Source organism: Calliphora vicina, chromosome 1 (assembly GCF_958450345.1).
Source record: "Calliphora vicina chromosome 1, idCalVici1.1, whole genome shotgun sequence".
Classification (NCBI taxonomy): domain Eukaryota; kingdom Metazoa; phylum Arthropoda; class Insecta; order Diptera; family Calliphoridae; genus Calliphora; species Calliphora vicina.
In genome coordinates, this window is record NC_088780.1 from 32,147,207 (window position 1) to 32,166,892 (window position 19,686).

General features: G+C 30.3%; 2 protein-coding genes across 2 annotated transcripts; one reads left to right on the forward strand and one right to left on the reverse strand.

Annotated features, from left to right (window-relative positions):
- Positions 1-1,706: 1,706 nt before the first annotated feature.
- On the reverse strand, positions 1,707-3,887 carry LOC135949036 (lipid droplet localized protein-like). The gene is made up of 7 exons (XM_065498494.1): positions 3,683-3,887; positions 3,506-3,631; positions 3,210-3,444; positions 2,823-3,018; positions 2,606-2,755; positions 2,172-2,531; positions 1,707-2,103 (listed from the first exon to the last, which is right to left on the reverse strand). Exons 1-7 carry the CDS (start codon positions 3,803-3,805, stop codon positions 2,007-2,009), a joined length of 1,287 nt encoding a protein of 428 aa, XP_065354566.1. The 5' UTR covers positions 3,806-3,887; the 3' UTR covers positions 1,707-2,006.
- Positions 3,888-4,200: 313 nt separating this feature from the next.
- Positions 4,201-6,012, forward strand: Sil1 (Sil1 nucleotide exchange factor). The gene is made up of 2 exons (XM_065507657.1): positions 4,201-4,410; positions 4,473-6,012. Exons 1-2 carry the CDS (start codon positions 4,296-4,298, stop codon positions 5,729-5,731), a joined length of 1,374 nt encoding a protein of 457 aa, XP_065363729.1. The 5' UTR covers positions 4,201-4,295; the 3' UTR covers positions 5,732-6,012.
- The last annotated feature ends 13,674 nt before the right edge of the window (positions 6,013-19,686 follow it).

Below are 19,686 nucleotides of genomic sequence, written 5' to 3' on the forward strand. Positions count from 1 at the left end.
CTTGATAATCATAATAAGAACATACATAGATTAATTGAATGTTTTTATTTATAGTTTTTTAAAGCATTTTGTATTGAATATTATTAAAATGTGAATTATAATTTCTATGCCATTTCCAGTTGAATTTCAGAAATTTATAATTATATTTCAGAAGTTTCCATTTGTATTTCTGAATTTTCCAATTGTATTTCAGAAAATTCCAATTTCCAAGTTCTGCTTTAAATAACTGAGTATTAAGTATAATTAAAAATGTATATGTATTCAAATTAAATGCCGGCATTAAAAGCAATTATAATCGTATTAATAAATATACATATTAGGAATAAGTTTAATATTCATTAGCGCATCGAAGTGACAAAATTTATATATGCATTTATTTTTCCAAAAAATTTAAAGGTACATAATATATATTATAATGAATTATAATTAATTATAAGTATAAATTCATAAGTTCATATTATGAACAACTGGAAAATCAATTGATTTCTTTTTGCAATTTTTTAAAACCCAAGATTTTTTAAAAATTAAACTTAGCTATGATTTTGTTATTGTTGGGGTTGTCATAGAATTCAATCGTTGTCGGAATTGGTTTTGAATACGACAGAAAAAGTACATTGGTATCACGAAATTTTATTAAGTAGAAATTTATAACCGATTATGGCCAATAAGCTAGGTTGTTGAAAATAATAATTAAATAAATAAAAAAAAAAGAAATCTAAAGTTATCTAGAATTAAATTTTTTAACGATTAAACAAAAAAATAACATTGGATTTCATAAGTCAAATGTACCTTTTCGTTTTCAAAACCGATTCCGACAATGATTGGATTCTATGACAACCCGAAAATATGCTAATAGTATTTACACACGACAATATTGTGTATTAATACTTTTCTAATTTAAAATATTATAAAATCAATTTGGTTTTTCAAGAAATCATTTTCAAAAATAAATTTTGAATAATTAATTGTTTGGTATTGATATTTTTCTGCAAATTTTATTGATATTTTACATTTTCTTTAAAGGTTTCGTTTTATTTATTTGTATATATAAATACATATCATATACATATAAAAATGTTTGGAATTGTTTTCAAAAATGTATAAATACATCATACAAATAGTTCGTGATGTTTGAAAATCGAATACAATTTTTGTTTAGACAAATATTAATACTGAGTATTGTCGTCGGAATATCGTAACACTTTAAAAGTTTATATTACACTGTTTTTCCCAAAATCCCCTGTTAAATCACTTTAATTTTTATTTACCGTTACATTCGTCAGTGGCAGCTTATAGAGCGCCAGCTTAAAATACATTTCCACATAATTCCGTCTCACCGCCTTCAAACGACAACTCTCTACATGACAGAAATCTTTGGCATACTTTAAATCTTCACAATTAAAATTCGACCATTTTAATATGGCTGAATCCTTTTTTGGTTTGGCAAAAATCAAACAAAATTATTGCTATATTTTTGGGAATATTTCACAAAAAAATTTACCGTAAATTTATGAAAAATTAAAAACCACAAGAGCAATGGTAACTTAATTCTATGAAACATTTTATTCAACTGTTAGCAAAATTATTTAGGGTTAAAAATGTAAATATACAAGAGCAAAGTACATTAATAAATATAATTATTTAATAATAATTTTGATATTAATCAAATAAAAAAGATTTTGAAAGTATTTAAATGTATGGTTTTGGGGGCAGTGGTTTAAAACTTTTAATTGTTTACATAAATTTATGTTTTCATGTGGAAACTTATTGTACCATATTTAAGTATGTGTTTATTTATTTTTTTTTTTTAGTTTAACAATGTAATACAATGTTCAATGTTTATTTGAGAAGATATGATCAATGTATATTATTTTGTGATACATTTAAATTTAAACAGTTTTAAACAATTGTGCAAAATAATTGGTATTCAATTTTATTCGTTATCTTTCAAATCAAAATTTTAGGAGTTGAATTTCAGGCATATGCTGGTAAAAATCATTTTACCTTTATAACACTCTTATGCGCAAATAATTTTGAAAATTTTGAAATTTATCTATAATACTGGTATTGTGAAAGGCATAACCGGGTGAATATACACCTCCCCTGTAACAGCAAAATAAAACCAAGTTTTATATTATCTTCCCTCGCTATTACTGTAATAAATAAATTACCTTCCCGGCATTTTGTCCGGCTCCTCCAGTATAGTTCTAGCACTCACAAGCATACAAACACAACCGCAACCATAAAAAGGATTTTCACCACTAATTTCAATATTCATATGGCGATCCACTATAAAATGATCATTTATATCCAGTTTTGGGTACACCATTGCACCAGACCAACCCTTCGCCTGCAATTTTATTTTATAAGATGACATTTCAAGCAGATAAGGATTAGGCCCATCCTCAGAAAACAAGCCAATTGAAAATAATTTTGGATAATTATTCATTATTTTACGAGTCTTATCGAATTGGGCCAGAATGCATATAATTAAGCACCATATAATAAAGAGAAAAGCCCAAAAATAGGAACTAAAAGGATTTATATCAAATATTCCATAGAAAATGTATTGAATAATAATTATACAGAATGACTGTCTACTCACGGAAACTCTATATATTTGCAAAACTGTATGGGCCTCTTCCTATTGTGGACATACCAAAAATATTGAGACCTTTCAACCGATTGCTGATCTATAAAAGGGAAATTTACCATGATGCCTTCTTCTTGGTATTTTGATCTGTGAGAAAGTTCTCTAAGGAAATTTATAATATTTTTTGTAATTAAAAGTATGTATATGTATAAACTGATACTATACTTACTCAATGGCTTGTCTGGGCCATAAATTGGGCATATGTTCTTGACGCAGTTCATCTCTAATCAAGGATAATTCTCCAACTTTAGCACAGGACCACAATAAACTAAACCAAGCAGCACTTGACCATATGGAATGTAGTGGAAAATAAAAATAATAACCAAAATTGTAACGCACAAAAGCATCCACACTATTAACGGTACCTTAAAAAAAAACATTATCTCAGTACTCTATGTCTATACCTGATATTTGTCAAAATAAAAAAATTATCGGCTATAGTCCCCATTTATTATTATTATTGTTTCGTTATGACAAAAATTGTTCGTAATTGTGCTCAGAAAACTTTGTGTTGACATTTATCAAGTATATACGAGCGTAATTATTTTTTTATTACCATTAAAATGTTCCCTCACATAATTTAAAGCCACTTCCATGGGAAAACTATGAAAACCACAGGACGATATAACAAATACTTTATGCACTAAAGCTTTTTCATGATATTTAAGTTCTATTAATTCATTAAAATATGGATCATTAGACATATCTACGTAATGGGTACCCTGCATGATGCAGGTGGTCAAAATATTTTCAGCCCACAATTGATAAGGTCCACAACAATTAACTAGAACCTATAATAAAGTTTGTTTATGTACATAAGTATACTTATAAATAAATTTAGAATAAACTTACCTTGCATTTTGCCACTACATCTTCTAGTTTATCCAAATCATAAGCATTTGCTAGGAATATTGGAATATTTGTAAGATTTTGTCCGGTTTTAAGAGAAATTTCATTTAATACTAATTGTAATTTATGCTAAAATTTTGGTTTAAATTATTATGAAGTTTATATAAAGTTTTGTTTTACCTGCGACCTTCCTGCTATGGCCCAGTCAAAGCCTTTCAAGACATCTAATGCCTGTAATACCGCACATTTTCCCACAAAGCCGCTGGCTCCAAAAATAATCACATCAAATTTTTTGGAATTCATTAGAAATTAAATTTTAAAAACTGTGTTTTAAACGTCGGAAATGTATTAGCAGGGTTTCTTAATACTATTGCATAAAAATCAGAGATCGTAACCCGCTGTCTATATCTGATATAAATTTATCATAACAATTAATGAGTTGTCATTTAGCGAAATATTGGAAGTAAAAATTATTATGTCAAACTAGTTTATTCCCTATCAAAGTGGCATCACCTTAGGAAATACTTTGCTTTATACAGTACTTCTTTTTACCGGTTTGTTTATAAAAGCAAATGTTGTTGTTTTTTCTCAATTCTGACAGTTTAAAAACAGCTGACCGAAAACAAATAAAAACAACAACAAAACCATAAAAGTACATACAACAAATATTTAAGAATAGACACGTAAGATAAACACGTAAAAAACTACTTAAATATACATATTTTAATAATTCAATAGCAAGTTAATTACACAAAATCATTAAAGAAAGTCGTCACAAATTTAGAAAATAGTTATGAAATATCTAACGATACTACTGGTAATTTGCTACTTGCATCAGGGATGGGCAATGGAAAGCAAAGAAAACAAAACATTTGTGGCTACAAAAGATTGGCAAGAAATACCGGAGGGTAAGTTGATTAAATCATTAAAATAGAGAGAGAGATTTTAAGTGTGCTTGTTGTTTTGTTAGGTCAAGGTATACCAGCCGGTCTGCATATAAGAATCAATTTGGAAACTGGCAAAAAAGAAGCGAAAATTTTAGAAGAAAATAATGACTCAGCTGATAACCAGAACAAGGATAAGAGTGCTGCTGCACTCTCAGTGGTACCAGAAAGTTCTGGTGAAGATGGAGGAGACAAAGGAAACACGAAAAAGCCCAAGAAAGTCAAACATTTAAATGAAGCCCTACAAAGAATTGGTATTGATTATACACCCAAAGAAAAAGTTGAGAATATCATACGCGAATATCGATCATATGAGGAGCTTAAGAAAAATTTTGAGGGCATGCGTAAATCCTTTAAAACAGATGCTGAAGTTATCATTCAATTAATAGAAGAATTTCAAACAACATTCACAGCGGCTGACACTAAGGATTCGAAGGCTGGTTTAAAGACCCAAATGAAAATATTGGAGAGCTTTAATTATTTAATGTCCCAATTTGATAATGCTTTGTTGTTTGTGGACAAGGGTGGTTTGGAACAAGTTCTACTGCCTGTATTGGTAAATACGACCCATTCGCCGCTTAAGGTAGAGGCCATGCGTGTTTTAGGTGCCATGTCTCAGAATAATCCACGAGTTCAAATTAAAGTTTACGAACGTAATGTGGGCTCGCATTTGGCACAAATAATAATGAGTTCATCAAACACCGACGAACTCTCAGCAGCCTTGTATGCCTTTAGCAGTTTGCTGCGTAAATTTCCTTTGGCCCAGCAGAGAATACTCTCCACATCGGGCACACATGCCTTAATATCCGTTCTTAACCGGGACTGTGAATTGAAAATCAAAGTAAAAGCAATTGTTATTATAGGCGATCTGCTCAATGAACGCGAACTAGTTCTCTCTCAATCATCGGTCACTGATGATCCCTTAGCAGCCGCCCAATATGCCGAGATCACATTGTCATCCTGGCTAATGGACCGTAACTATTGTGATATTTTGGAAACTATCATCAGCGAAAATGGTTTTAGGTTCCTTGAAGCTCCCGATTTACTAGAATATATTGTTAAATCTCTTAACAGCACAAATCATTTGTGTTTAATCAGATGGGAACAAGATCCTCGTTTAAAGGAGATTTTCTTGGCACTTAAGGAAAGATTGTCCCAGTCCGAAGATGAATACCACTTGGATGTTGCTCAGTTGTTGACGGAACTTTTGCGGAAATTATATGGCGATGATGAACGTTTGCCGGTATTATATGCTGATGATAATAAAAAGCATGAGGAGTTGTAAGTTTTTAAGGTATGGTGGTCATACATGGCAAATGTTTTATAAAAAATCCTGTATGTATTTAAGAACAAATTTGTTTGAAGTTGTTTAATGATACAACAATTTTGTACGTTCAAGAGCATCAAATAAAATGAAATTATGGATAGCAACCGAACTTCAGTTGCTAGAGGCCAACCACAAAGTTCTGGTTGCCAATGATAGCTGCCAGTTGCCATCTGTATTACCATTTTTTAAACTGACAACGCAACTTTAGTTCAGTTTACATCCATATATAGACCCATAAATATCTACTGTGATTTGTCCTGACACTAGTGGAAAGGGAACTAACACAAAACGAACTAGTTATAGCACTATATGAAGGGGAACTGTCATTTTAACAAGTCGATGTCCTAAGAAAGTGTAAATTGTCACGTTTTTGGTACTCTGTGATAGGTTACTAAACTGGTATTTCTACATTTTTCATTTGCGACCGCATAAAGTATATATATTCTAGATCGTTATAGATAACAAAGCCAATATGGCCATGTCCGTCTGTATGTAGAAATCAACTTTCCGTAGCCCCCAATTAACTTACATACATACATCAATATGTGGGGAATTCTTCCGGATCGGTTGCTATTTAAAATCGACACAATCGGCTTACAAAATACTCAGATATAAGAAAAAAAAAACACGAAACCCTCGATTTTTGAAATATTTTTGATCTGTATCTGGATTACTAAGTCATTAATATAGACAATATGGATATCTAATAATAGATACATATTTCAAAACTCTTTGCAATGGCGTATATAAGGCCATTGTGAGTCGGACCTACAATTTGTCAAAATCGGTAAAAATATTTTTTACCCCGAATTTTTTATTCTCCAAAAAACATTTTTTGTTATACAAGTTTTTCATAAAATTATTTAAAAATTTCTTTTTTAAATAAAAAAAAAATTGAATATTTTTTTAAATTTTACATTTAAATATTTAACGTTTATTTTAAAGTATAATTTGGTGAAGGGTATATAAGATTCGGCATAGCCGAATATAGCTTTGTTACTTGTTATTAATTTTGGTTATAGTTAATTGATAATTAATTGTTAATTTTACCTGGAGAAGCCCAATTAACTATAACTAAAACAAAAATGTTTTTGTGATTAATTTCAATAAAATAATTTTAAAATTCAAACTAAAACTAATTATCACACATGTTTGACGTGTTGCCGGGATGTTGTCAAACCAGATTGTTCCGTATTAAAGTGGCATCACCGTAGGAAATATTATGCTGTATACAGTACTTCTTTTTACCGGTTTGTTTATAAAAACAAATTGTTGTTTTCTTCTTAATTCTGACAGCTTAAAAACAGCTGACCGAAAAAAAATTAAAAATAACAATAAAACCATAAAAGTGCATACAAGAAACATTAAAGAAATAATAGACACGTAAAGTAAACACGTTGTAAAAAATGACTTAAATATACATATTTTAATAATTAACAGCAAATTAATTGCACAAAATCATCAAAAAAGTCATTACTAATTTAGAATATAGTTATGAAATATCTAACGATACTACTGGTAATTTGCTACTTGCTTCAGGGATGGGCAATGGAAAGCAAAGAAAACAAAACATTTGTGGCTACAAAAGATTGGAAGAAATACCGGAGTGTAAGTTGATGAAATCATTAAAATAGAGATAGAGATTTTAAGTGTGCTAATGATACGCTTGTTGTCTTGTTAGGTTAAGGTATACCAGCCGGTCTGCATATAAGAATCAATTTGGAAACTGGCAAAAAAGAAGCGAACATTTTAGAAGAAAATGATGACTCAGCTGATAACCAGAAAAAGGATAAGAGTGCTGCTGCACTCTCAGTGGTACCAGAATGTTCTGGTGAAGATGGAGGAGACAAAGCAAACACGAAACAGCCCAAGAAAGTCAAACATTTAAATGAAGAACTACAAAGAATTGGTATTGAATACACCCAAAGAAATAGTTGAGAATATTATCATATGAGGAGCTTATGAAAAACTTTGAGGGCATGCGTAAGTCCTTTAAAACAGACGCTGAAGTTATCATTCAATTAATAGAAGAATTTCAAATAGGTTTCACATCGGCTGAGTTTAAGTATTCATAGTCTGGTTTAACGATCCAAATGAAAATATTGGAGAGTTTTAATTATTTAATGTCACAATTTGATAATGCTTTGTTGTTTGTGGACAAGGGTGGTTTGGAACAAGTTCTACTGCCTGCATTGGTGAATACGACCCATTCACTGCTTAAGGCCATGCGTGTTTTAATGCCATATCTCAGAATAATCAACAAGTTCAACTTAAAGTTTACGAAAGTAATGTGGGCTCGTATTTGGCCAAAATAATAACGACTTCCTCAAACACCGACGAACTCTCAGCTGCCTTGTATGGCTTTAGCAGTTTGCTGCGTAAATTTCTTTTGGCACAGCAAAGTTTACTCTCCACCACGGGCATACACGCCTAAATAGCCGTTCTTAACCGGAACTGTGAACTGAAGATCGAAGCAATTGTTATTATAGGCGATATGTTCAATGTACAAGAACAATATTTGCACAACTCTGATGATCGCTTAGCAGTCGTCCAATATGCCAAGATAAAATTATTGTGATATATAACTATTGTGATATTTTGCAAACTATTATCAACGAATATAGTTTACGATTTCTCGAAGCTCCCGACTTACTAGAATATATTGTTAAATCTCTTAATAGCCCAAACCATATGTGTTTAATCATATGGAGTCAAGATCCCCGTATCAAGGAGATTTTAATGGCGTTTACGGAAAAATTTTACCAGTTGGATGTTGCTCAGTTGTTATCGGAACTTTTGCGGAAATTATATGGAAATGATAAAGATTTGCGGGTATTATATGCTGCTTATGATAAAAAAGCACGAGGAGTTGTAAGTTTTCTAGGATTTTTATGTTATGGTGGTCATACATGGCAAATGTTTATTCACAAAAATTATGTATTTTTAACAGAAATTTGTTTGAAGTTGTTTAAATGTATTTTGAACATTCAAACACCATAAAATAAAAGGAGAATATTACTAAAACAAATCAAAGTGACATGGTCTCGTACTAATTCTAACCCTAATGAAAATTAAAAAAAAATTTGGAAAAAATATAAAAAAATATTTTTTTTTTTTAATAAAGTCTTCGATGTAAGCCATTAAATATTTTTAAAGTCTTCCCAAAATGTATCGTATTGGTATGTTTTTACCTTTTAAATAAAAACAGTGGTTTATTTATTTTAAATAATCTGGATATTTTTGATGTTTTGAAGCAGTAGTTTAAAATTGAAACAATGTGTTTTTATGCAAATACACGTTTATAATTAACAACTTACTTGGGGGTTACACGATCAAGTTTTGCCTTTCAAGTTTTAATACACTCACACTTTTTTACTAATACACTCACACTTTTAAGAATTGAAACGAACTTGCATTCAATTTCTCATTCAAGTTGGTTTTCAATTTTTCTTTCAAGAAAACAGCTGATTACAGGTTTTTACCCAATTTGTACTAAAATTGTTTTCAAGTTGCGTGATGCCTACGTCACAGCTTTCAATTTTTATAAATTTTGACAAACAGTATATGTAAAAGACTATCAAGAAAAACTTGATCGTGTGGCTGCAGTGTTATACATACACAAGAATGCTGTTGATGTTAGCTCTAACAGCGCCTATGATAAACTAACTTAACGACTGCAAGCTCTGCCACCATTTATACACAGCGCCATATTCCTTCCAGTAGCTTCATGAATGATATGTACGTACAGCAGCAGCTTCAATGTTAATGTTAGTATGTTGCCATACATACACACAATGCTAATAACTTAGTGCTATAAACATTGTTGATAAGTAGAAGCTTCTATTGATGGACATGTTTATAAACATGCTGAATGTTGCAAGTAGTCATTACAGACCGTTAAATTCAAATTGATAGTGCAATTTCGTAAAGTATGAAGACTTTTGCTTATTAAATTTTTTATTATTTTCTTCATTAACTTGTTTTTAAACCATGTAAATGTAATTTTTAAAAAAAATTTTTATTTTTTTTGATTGGCATTTTTGTCATTTACTTTTAACCTGCAACGCCATATGATAATAAAATGTGTAAACATTGTGGAAGAAGATCCACACAATCTAATATACCCACTCCGGAATTATAACTATGTGTTTCCACGTAGAAATTCATTAACTTTTGTTAAAATTTAACATGTCAATAAAAATAAATTAATAAAACAAATTATAAAACAGTGATGTTTATTTTATCACAAAATATTCGTCATTCGAATACTTTTAATAATAATTGAAATAAACTATATAAAAAAGTTTGTACATTAATACATTTTAGCTTAATATAAATTTACTAGAATCAGATGTACATTTTTTTATCTAAAAATTAGTTGTTATGTATCTTCAAAAATGTATTATTACTAAAAACAATCAATGAAAAAAAGAAAATTAACGAATATTTTATCCTAATTGAAAGCAACACTAACAACAAAAAATGGGAAATAAATGAGAAGCATTGCCAGCTCAGACAAAAATCAGTACATTAGTTATTGTGCCTTTAACAAACGTTTATGAATACAATACTTTTATAAATGATTTTTAAAGCTAAAGTGTTCGTTAACAAAATTGTGTTTTAAATCTACAATAAGGGTTTTTATGCATATAGCCGTAAGTGTATATACAAATATAAATTCTCTAATACAAGTATTTCATTGATTTTAAGTAATTCTTTAAAATGTGCTTAAAAATCATTATAAGAGTTATATTCACTTTTTAAACAATAAGACTAAGACATTATGACTTTAAGTCATGACTAAAAATCATGTTTTATTTTTTGTACTAACAAATTGTGACGTCTAAACACAAGGCAAGTTTTCTGTTTTTCAAGACTTTTTTTGATATTCTGCTTCGAGCTCTTTTCTGATTGGTTGTTGATACGATTATATGCCAAAAAAGGCAAACGTGGTTGACAAAAAAAGGCATCGTATAAATGCAAGGGGATTTTCGTAGGGGTTTAAAAAGAAAAACAAAAAAAAAAACAACATGATTTTAAATCAAAGTGTAAATGCCACATAACTAAACAATTTATTAATAAAAAATTAAAATATTATTCAACAAATTAAACTTTTTGCATAACCAAAATTTTAATATGATTTTACTGTTAATAACTTCTTGTTTCGATATAGGCGCGCAAAAGAATAACATTTCTTTCTTTACTTAAAAATTACATCTAAATATCGAAATTTTATAGCATTGGAAACGGGGATACGCTAATGTTACATTCATAGCTTTTTCACCAGAATTTGATGAAGTTCTTTCTGCTTCTCCGTGTTTTAAAACCGAAATAAACTTAAATAAAATTCGGTTTTAAAACTGTGAAAGAATATCGATAGCTTTCTCTTTAAAATACTAAGAGTGCGGGTCAATAAGTCTGCGACTTGTTCGGCACTTAACTGAAAAGGCAACACTGCTCCTGCCAACATTCATCTGCCAATTGACTCCTGTCAAAATTTGAACAAACTGAGTCATTTACTTGAGAAATTGGAAAAAAGTGAATTTCATCTGATTATTTTTTGCAAAAAAAAACATCACTCAAATAAAGGCTTAACTTCATAATTGGGAACTGGGCACCATCAATTTCAATGGTAAAAAAGTGTTAAGTTTCGTTGTGGGCGTATAAACACGGAAGATGCCGAACGCCACATATGAATCAGCTGGTTTCAGAAATATGACAATAGAAAAATAACAAAAGAAAATGGCAAATTGGTTGTTGTTTGAAAAAAAGGTACAAATATATTTTACACTTGTTGCCTATTGAATATTGTATTTTTTCTCTCGCTCTGCAAACCACAACCATTGAAAACATTTTTGACAACTCTCAGACTGATTATTACAGATATGCTACACATATGTATATCTGTAGTAATCTGTGTCGAACGCTCTGTTCGCCGAGTTGAGGTCTCTACACCCGAAACAATTGAAAAAATTATACTTTTAAAAAATAAATTTTAATATTTTTATTTTTTTTCAACATTTTTTTTAAAAGTTTTTTTAATTTTTAATTTTTTTTTTTGGAAAAAGAATTTATGACAAAAAAAAATTTTGGATGAAAAAAATTCCGGTTAAAAAATATTTTTCCCGATTTTGACCCATTGTAGGTCCATCTTACTTTAGCCTTACTATATACAATCGTTGCAATGTACTTTGAAATATCTATCATTAGATATCCATATTGTCTATCTTAATGACTTAGTAATCCAGATATAGATAAAAAATAGGCCAAAAATCGAGGTTGTCCCGGTATTTGAAGAAACATCAACTGAGTGCCTTAAAGTGAGCTGTGTTTTTCAAGAGAATTCGTGTACATTATAAAGTGTGTTTGTATTTCTGCGAATTTATAAACGTGTATAAAAAAACATTGAGTGACTATTTAATTCTGTTGTTGTACATTTTCAAATAAATAAAGAGTTGTTACAATTTTTAAACTACTAAACGGCTTTTATTTGCAATCAAAAGTATCCGGTTTATTTAAAGGAAATAAACTAACGTTTTGAAAAGGTTAAAACGTAACAATATGTATGTATGTATACATACATATGTACTTTGTGCTGTCGCAAATGAAAAATGTAAAAATTACAAACGGAATGACAAACTTATATATACCCATGTGAGAAGCCTATGAGAGATTGTGGAAGCCATAAGCATCTCACATGGCTCAGCGGTTTAAATTTTGAATGGACACTTGGAAATGAGAAAGCTTTACGCAAGTTTCCATGGAAAAAGTTCATGAATTAGGCCACGAAATGATTCCTTTTCCACCCTATTCTCCGGATTTAGCCCCGAGTGACTATTTCTTGTTTCCAAACCTTGTTTATGAAAATTAGTTTTCCTCCAAAAAAATTTGGTCACCATTTTTTTTTTTTTTTGAACGGAAATTATTTTCAATCTTCGGCATAGCCGAATATAGCTCTCTAACTTTTTAATATTATTATTTTGTCAGACTTATTAAAAATTCAGGACAAGTGTCCTCTTTCGAAAGGTCACAGGACTAGTGCGGTTAAAGCAATTTACATAAATTAATTAACAATTGTTATTCAATGGTGTTTTCTTTTCTGGCATAAATAATGTATTTATTCTGCCTTTTACCCTTCATTGAGTTCTTTTCTGAAAAAAATGTAGTTTGGTCGTGTTCTTTTCTAATAATGTTACCCTAAAACCCTGAATATATGCAACATGTTTCACCCTCAATTTTATCAAAGGGTAGTATAGTTTTTTAATATTTAGAAGCTACATAAATGTAAATTGCATAAATGTAAATTGCATAATGATTTTGTTCTATTGTGATCGTTAAAAATGCAACACATTATGAGGATATGGGTAACATTTAATAAATGGTACACAATATATAGGCAACATTTTGTGTCTAAGAAATAAAACACCATAAGTTTAAGTAAAATAAGTTTATGAAATAGCAATAGTTACGTCTTTTGCATTAAATATTTACCATGTGTACCCCCGTACCTTTACTCTTACTGTAGCGTTAACGTAGTTTAACGTATTTTTATACAATTAATTGTTAAAATATAAAAGTCTGTTTGTCTTACTATTCTTTGGACTGTAGTATTTAGTTTATTCAGTTTATTTTCTTTTAAAATAAATATAAAAAACCAATATAAAAACAAACGTTTACTTGATTATAAAACTAATAAATGGGAGGAAACAAAATTGTACGACAAGGCTTCGAACCTTAGCCGTTGCAAATTTGTTAAAACTTATGATTATATAAAATTTTAAGTCGCTCAAAAATCTTAAATTCGCTACCCAAAAATCCTTTTCCGAAGGAAAAAATTATAATTATTTAAACAATATTTTTACGTTTTTACCTTTTAAAAACGGTGGTTTATTTCCTTTTGATTGCAAATAAAAGCAGTTTATTAGTTTAAAATTTGTTACAACTCTTTATTTATTCAAATGTACACAACAACAGTTTAAATAGTCACTCTGTGTTTTTCTACAAATACACGTTTATAATTCACAGGAATGCATGCACACACTTAAATTACACACTTCAAAATGTACATGGATGCAGTTGATGTTAATTCTAACAGCACCTATGATAAACTAACTACCGATTGCAATCGCCGCCACTATTTATACACAGCGCCATCTTGCTTCCAGTAGCTTCATGTGTTATCTTAACGTACAAAACTTGACTCTTAGCTATATTATTGCCATATAAAGTTAAGCCGTATCACAAAGTCTGAATTAGCTGTTAACCAAAAACTGATGACACCTTTTTTAGAGGCCCCACTGATTTTCGGAAACTTTGGGGTCCCATAAAAAAAATCGGCCACCAAAATGGACAAACTGAGTATAGGGTTTTACTACCCTTTGGTAGTAGAGTCGAACCTATACAGTCATTATCGTGTGTTTTTTTCACTGTTGCACAGTGTTATCAATATTGTTGATAAGTAGAAGTTTCTACTGATGGAAATGTTTATAAACATGATGAATGTTGCGAACAGCCGTTACAGACCGTTAAATTCAAATCGCTAATGCAAACTCGTAACAATATCTTTTAAGCAAGAATATTTTAAAATACAATACAGTTAATTCACTAGGTCTCTTATCACGTCATATTGTCATAATGTCCTAATATTTCACAATGTTTTTTATTGCTTTTCAAGAAAAAAATGTCCTAAAATAATACTACTATATATGCTATGTTTATTGTATTATCGTAACCAACCAGCTGAGACCTGTGCCGAATGCCTAAGAGTCGGTTAAGCCGAGCCGCCGAGTCGTGATATATTAGGATATTATGACAATATGACTGATAAGAGACCTTGTGAATTGACCAAATATATAACTGAACTGTTCATCTTTTGAGAACAAGAACTGTTCATCTTTTGAGAACAAGAACGAATCAAGCCAAGCGAATTCCAAAGACAGCGTTCTGCATCGATTGAAACAAAGAGTAGTCGGACGGGGTAAGGCCTGGACTATAGGCGGGTGGGGCAAAACTTCCCAACCACTTCCTTCTACATAGTTTTTAACAGGTATTTCAACATGTGGACGGACGTTGTCATGATGGAATATTACGGTTTCATTTCTGGACCAATTTTTTGACCAATGCTAGCTTTAAGCGAATCTGTGATGGTCTGGTCAGATTACAGCAGCTAATAATAGATAGGACCCTTTTGGTCCCACCAAATACAGAGAATTACCTTATCGCCATGGATATTTAGCGTTACATACGATATTTTACGCTTCGTGTTATCGTAATGGATCCATTTTTCATCCCGACTAATGATTCGGTTGATAAATGATTTTCTTTTAAAGCGTTCAAGCATCATTTCGGACATGCAAAATCGTCTTTAAAGGTCTATCGGCTTCAATTCGTATGGTACCTGCTTTTGGATGATTTCTGCTAATCGCAAACGTTTTGAAATTGCAGCTTAAAAAGCTCTCAATGATTTTGCAAGCTCATGGAGTAATGCAACCAATTCTAGGTCTTCAAAATTTGGTTGACTGACCTTGGCGATCTTTGTCTTTTGTGTCAAAATCACCACTTCTGAAACCATAAGCTTTGGTGTGTAATCGGTGTTGCTACTCAAGCAGCAATTTCAAGACGTTTTTTTCATCCAAAAGCAGGGAAATTGGGAACCATACGAATTAAAGCCAAGAGACCTTGAAAGACGATTTTCCATGTCCGAAATGATGCTTGAACGCTATAAAAGAAAATCATTTTTTCACCGAATCATTACTTGTGATGAAAAATGAATCCATTACGATATCCCGAAGGGTAAAAGATCGTACGTGAAGCCCGGCCAAAGAGCCAAATAGACACCAAAACCATGGCGCTAAGGAATGCTCAGTATTAATTGGGAGCAAAATTGTCCTGTCTATTATGAGCTTCTGAAATCTGACCAGACCATCACAGGGCACCTGTACCGAACGCAACTGATATTCCGTCCGACTACTACTTGTTTTGATCGATGCAGAAGGATAAGTTTTGGCAGAATTGTGTGTGTAAGTTTTTTTTACTCACTCTCTGTACTCTACTCAAGGACAATTTTCTAGGTTATATACGTTTTCTTAAAAAAAATGTAACAAATTTTCTTTCCTTAAAACTAGACTCCAAACATAACTGAGTCATGTTTTGTGTACCCACAATTTGAGCTCTAAGACAATGATTTATTTAGCCACATTAATGGTGTGAGAAATAACAACTGGATTTAAAGATTAATGGGTTAAAATGACAAGCCAACATATAATCCTTTAATAAGAGATCCATAATCAACACCCTATTGCCACACCTCCAGGCAACACACTGACACACATTTAAACAGTAGCCCACATCCCCATATTACATTTATGTAAAATGGAGTAGACAAAAATATTTAAATGCTGAAACTGCATTGATTATGAGTTCTTAATGATGCAACAACATGTGTGTGTGTGCCCGCTAGTATCACTTTCAAGTGTTTTGGAGAGGGGAGCACATGTTGCTGCTACATAAATCGCTAGAATCGAAAAAAGAGAACAAGGACATTTATATTAATAAATGTTAAACTAAACACTAATTTTTAACAAGAAACAAATATAAATTGTGTGTGCAATACATAGATTCTTATAGACAGGGGCAGCTGGTTTAGAATTGGAATTTACTGACACATGTTTTTCTTTATGATTTTTTCTTCTTCAAATATTTGGGGGTGAAGTTCAAGTTCAATGTGAAAAACAGGACAATTTTATAATGATTTTAAGGATGCAATTAATATAAGTTTTTTTTTCTTCTTTAAATCTATTTTTGTTTGTATTTTTTTTTTAAGCAGCAAGGTGCTTCTTTCAGGGATTTCAGAAATATTAAAGTGGGTGTAAATAATTTATGTGACAGAGTTTACATGTTTTTTACTTAATTTTAGTTTAATTTTTATAGAGTGTAAAACAAATGAAACAAGGACGTGTGTTTGTGTTTTTTTGTTTAATTATTTAAAGCAACACATATTTTGTTAAATTGGACGGTCTAGTCTTAGTCTTATATTAAAGTCTCTTGAGGCTGAAAAAAGGATATTGAAAGAAAGTTAATATAAAAACAAATAAAATTAAACTTGGTATAAAATATGAGTGATCACGGTTAAGCTTATTTTCCTTAAAGTCACAGTATTTACAAAGTTATTAACGATTTAAGATATTTATGCTTTTTATACTAAAAATCTATTTTTGGCACGAAATATGAATGATCAGAGATCGATCTCCTTTTCGCGATTAAACTCTTATTTACAAAGTTATTAAGGATTATAGATTTTTGAGTTTTTTATATGAAAAATCGATTTTTGGTCAGAAATTTGAGTTATCACAGATCGAGCTCCTTTTTAAAAAATCGATATATGTGTGATCACAGATCGAGCTCCTTTTCTCGATTAAACGCTTATTTACCAGATGAAACATCGATTTTTGGTCCGAAAATTATTAAGGATTTTAGATGTTTGCTCTGAAATATGAGTGATCGCAGATCAATCTGCTTTTCTCGATTAAGCGCTTGCTTAAAAAGTTATTAATGAGTTTAGAATTTTGAAGTTTTTTGAAGTTTTTTAATCCTTTTCTCGATTAAAGTCTTCTTGACAAAGTTATAAAGGATTTTAAATTGTTGAGTTTTTTTAATTTAAAAATTGGTTTTTGGTCAGAAATATGAATGATCACAGATCGATCTCCTTTTCTCGAATAAACGCTTATATACAAAGTTAATAAGGATGTTAAATTTATGAGCTTTCATATGAAAAATAGATTTTGGTCAGACATATGAGTGATCACTGATTAAGCTCTTTTTCTCGATTAATGCTTATTTACAAAGTTATTAAGGATTTTAGATTTTTGAGTTTTTTCATATAAATAATCGATTTTTGTTTAGAAATATGAGATCAGTTCTATCTCCTTTTCTCGATTATACGCTTCTTGACAAAGTTATTAAGGATTTTAGATTTTTGATTTTTTTAATATGAAAAATGGATTTTTTTTAACCTAATTATGTGTGATCACAGATACAGCTCCTTTTCTCGACTAAACAAATATTTAAAAATTTATTAAGGATTTTAGATTTTTTAAGTTTTTCATATAAAACTACATTTTTGGTCAGAAATATGAGTGATCACAGATCGATATCTTTTTCTCGATTAAACGCTTATTTTTGTTTTGTAGAATTTTTATGGAAACAGTCGGCTAAGTTCGTCATTTCTCTATCAGCAACTGATAATTATCATTTAAAAAGATGTTGCAAAATTAATTAATGGTATCAACATTTTTTCTTTGTATTTTCGAAAGGTTTGCTTAGAAATTTGCTTGCTAGTTTTCTATAGAAAAACTTGTCCAATTCATAATCGGTGTCGTAGCTGTGTATCGTTGTATGTCGTAAGTTTTTGTTAATATTTTGTTTTTTTTTGAAAAATTTTGTTTGAAAAATATTTATGACATACAACTTACAACGCTACGACACCAATTGTAAATTGGACAACTGATTCAGAACAAAAATGTATAGAAAACTTAATGGTGAACAAAAATTATTACAGCGTTTCTAAAGAATTCTTATCTTAGAACAAAACCGTGACTTGTTTTCTATAGAAAACTTAATTCAGAATAAAGTCATGACTTTTTTAATAGAAAACATGATACACAATAATATTTTATAGAAAACTTGACACTGAATGGAACCGTGACTTGTTTTCTATAGAAAACTTCAAACAGAATAAAACTGAGACACGTTTTCTATAGACCTGACCTGACCTATCAAAAACTTGACATAGAAAAATACCGAACATTTTTATTAAGAAAAATTACTTCATTTCTAGACAAAACTTGTCATAGAACAATATTCTACTTAAATTTTTACGATGAACCGTGACTTAGCACAGAGCAAAACAAAAGTAATACAATTTTTCTTTAGAAAACATGACGAGCAACAAAACTGTGACAGGATTTCTGTAGAAAACTTGACTCAGAACATAACATATGACAAGTTTTCTATAGAAAAACAAATTCAGAAAAAAATTTTATAAAAAACTTAATGCTGAACAAAATTGTGACAGTTTTTCTAAGGAATGCTTCATTTAGAACATACCCGTTTCTTGTTTTCTATAGAAAACTTGATTCAGAATAAAGAAAATAGACACTTGACACTGAATGGAACCGTGACATGTTTTCTATAGAAAACTTCAAACAGAATAAAACTAAGACACGTTTTCTATAGACCTGACCTGACCTATCAAAAACTTGACATAGAAAAATACCGACAATTTTTATTTAGAAAAATTACTTCACTTCTAGACAAAACTTGTGACAGAACAATATTATATAGAAATTTTTACGCTGAACCGAGACTTAGGTTGTAGAAAACTTGACACAGAGCAAAACAAAACTGATACAATTTTTCATGACGAGCAACAAAACTTTGACAGATTTTCTGTAGAAAACTTGACTCAGAACATAACACTGACAGTTTTTCTATAAAAAATTTAACACAATCCAAAACTGAGACAAGTTTTCTATAGAATGTTGCTCTGAGTCTAGTTTTCTATAGAGTCAAGTTTACAACATCCACAGTTGAAAATATGAACAATTTTCATATAAAAAACTGCTTCAGAACAAAACTGTTACAAGTTTCAAAACAATATTCTACAGAAAACTTGAGGCCGAACAATACAGTGACAAGTTTTCTATAGAAAACTTGACTTATAACAAAACTATACCAAGTTGTTTGCAGTAAATTTGGCTCTGAACAAAATTATATAGAAAACTTGACGCTAAACTGTCACAAGTAGAACAAAACTATGAACAATTTAATAGCAAAATTTATGAAGATCAAAACTTGACTCTGAATTAAACTCAGACAAGGATAAAAACCTTGAGTTTGAACCAACCTCAGACAAG

What these genes read in the sequence shown, in the direction of transcription:
- LOC135949036 (XM_065498494.1), bottom strand. Translation starts at nt 3,805, where the DNA reads ATGAATTCCAAAAAATTTGATGTGATTATTTTTGGAGCCAGCGGCTTT. An exon ending in CCATAGCAGGAAGGTCGCAG is followed by an intron (nt 3,632 to 3,682) that starts GTAAAACAAAAC and finishes CCAAAATTTTAG; the next exon opens with CATAAATTACAATTAGTATT. An exon ending in ATGTAGTGGCAAAATGCAAG is followed by an intron (nt 3,445 to 3,505) that starts GTAAGTTTATTC and finishes ACTTTATTATAG; the next exon opens with GTTCTAGTTAATTGTTGTGG.
- Sil1 (XM_065507657.1), top strand. Translation starts at nt 4,296, where the DNA reads ATGAAATATCTAACGATACTACTGGTAATTTGCTACTTGCATCAGGGA. An exon ending in TTGGCAAGAAATACCGGAGG is followed by an intron (nt 4,411 to 4,472) that starts GTAAGTTGATTA and finishes TTGTTTTGTTAG; the next exon opens with GTCAAGGTATACCAGCCGGT.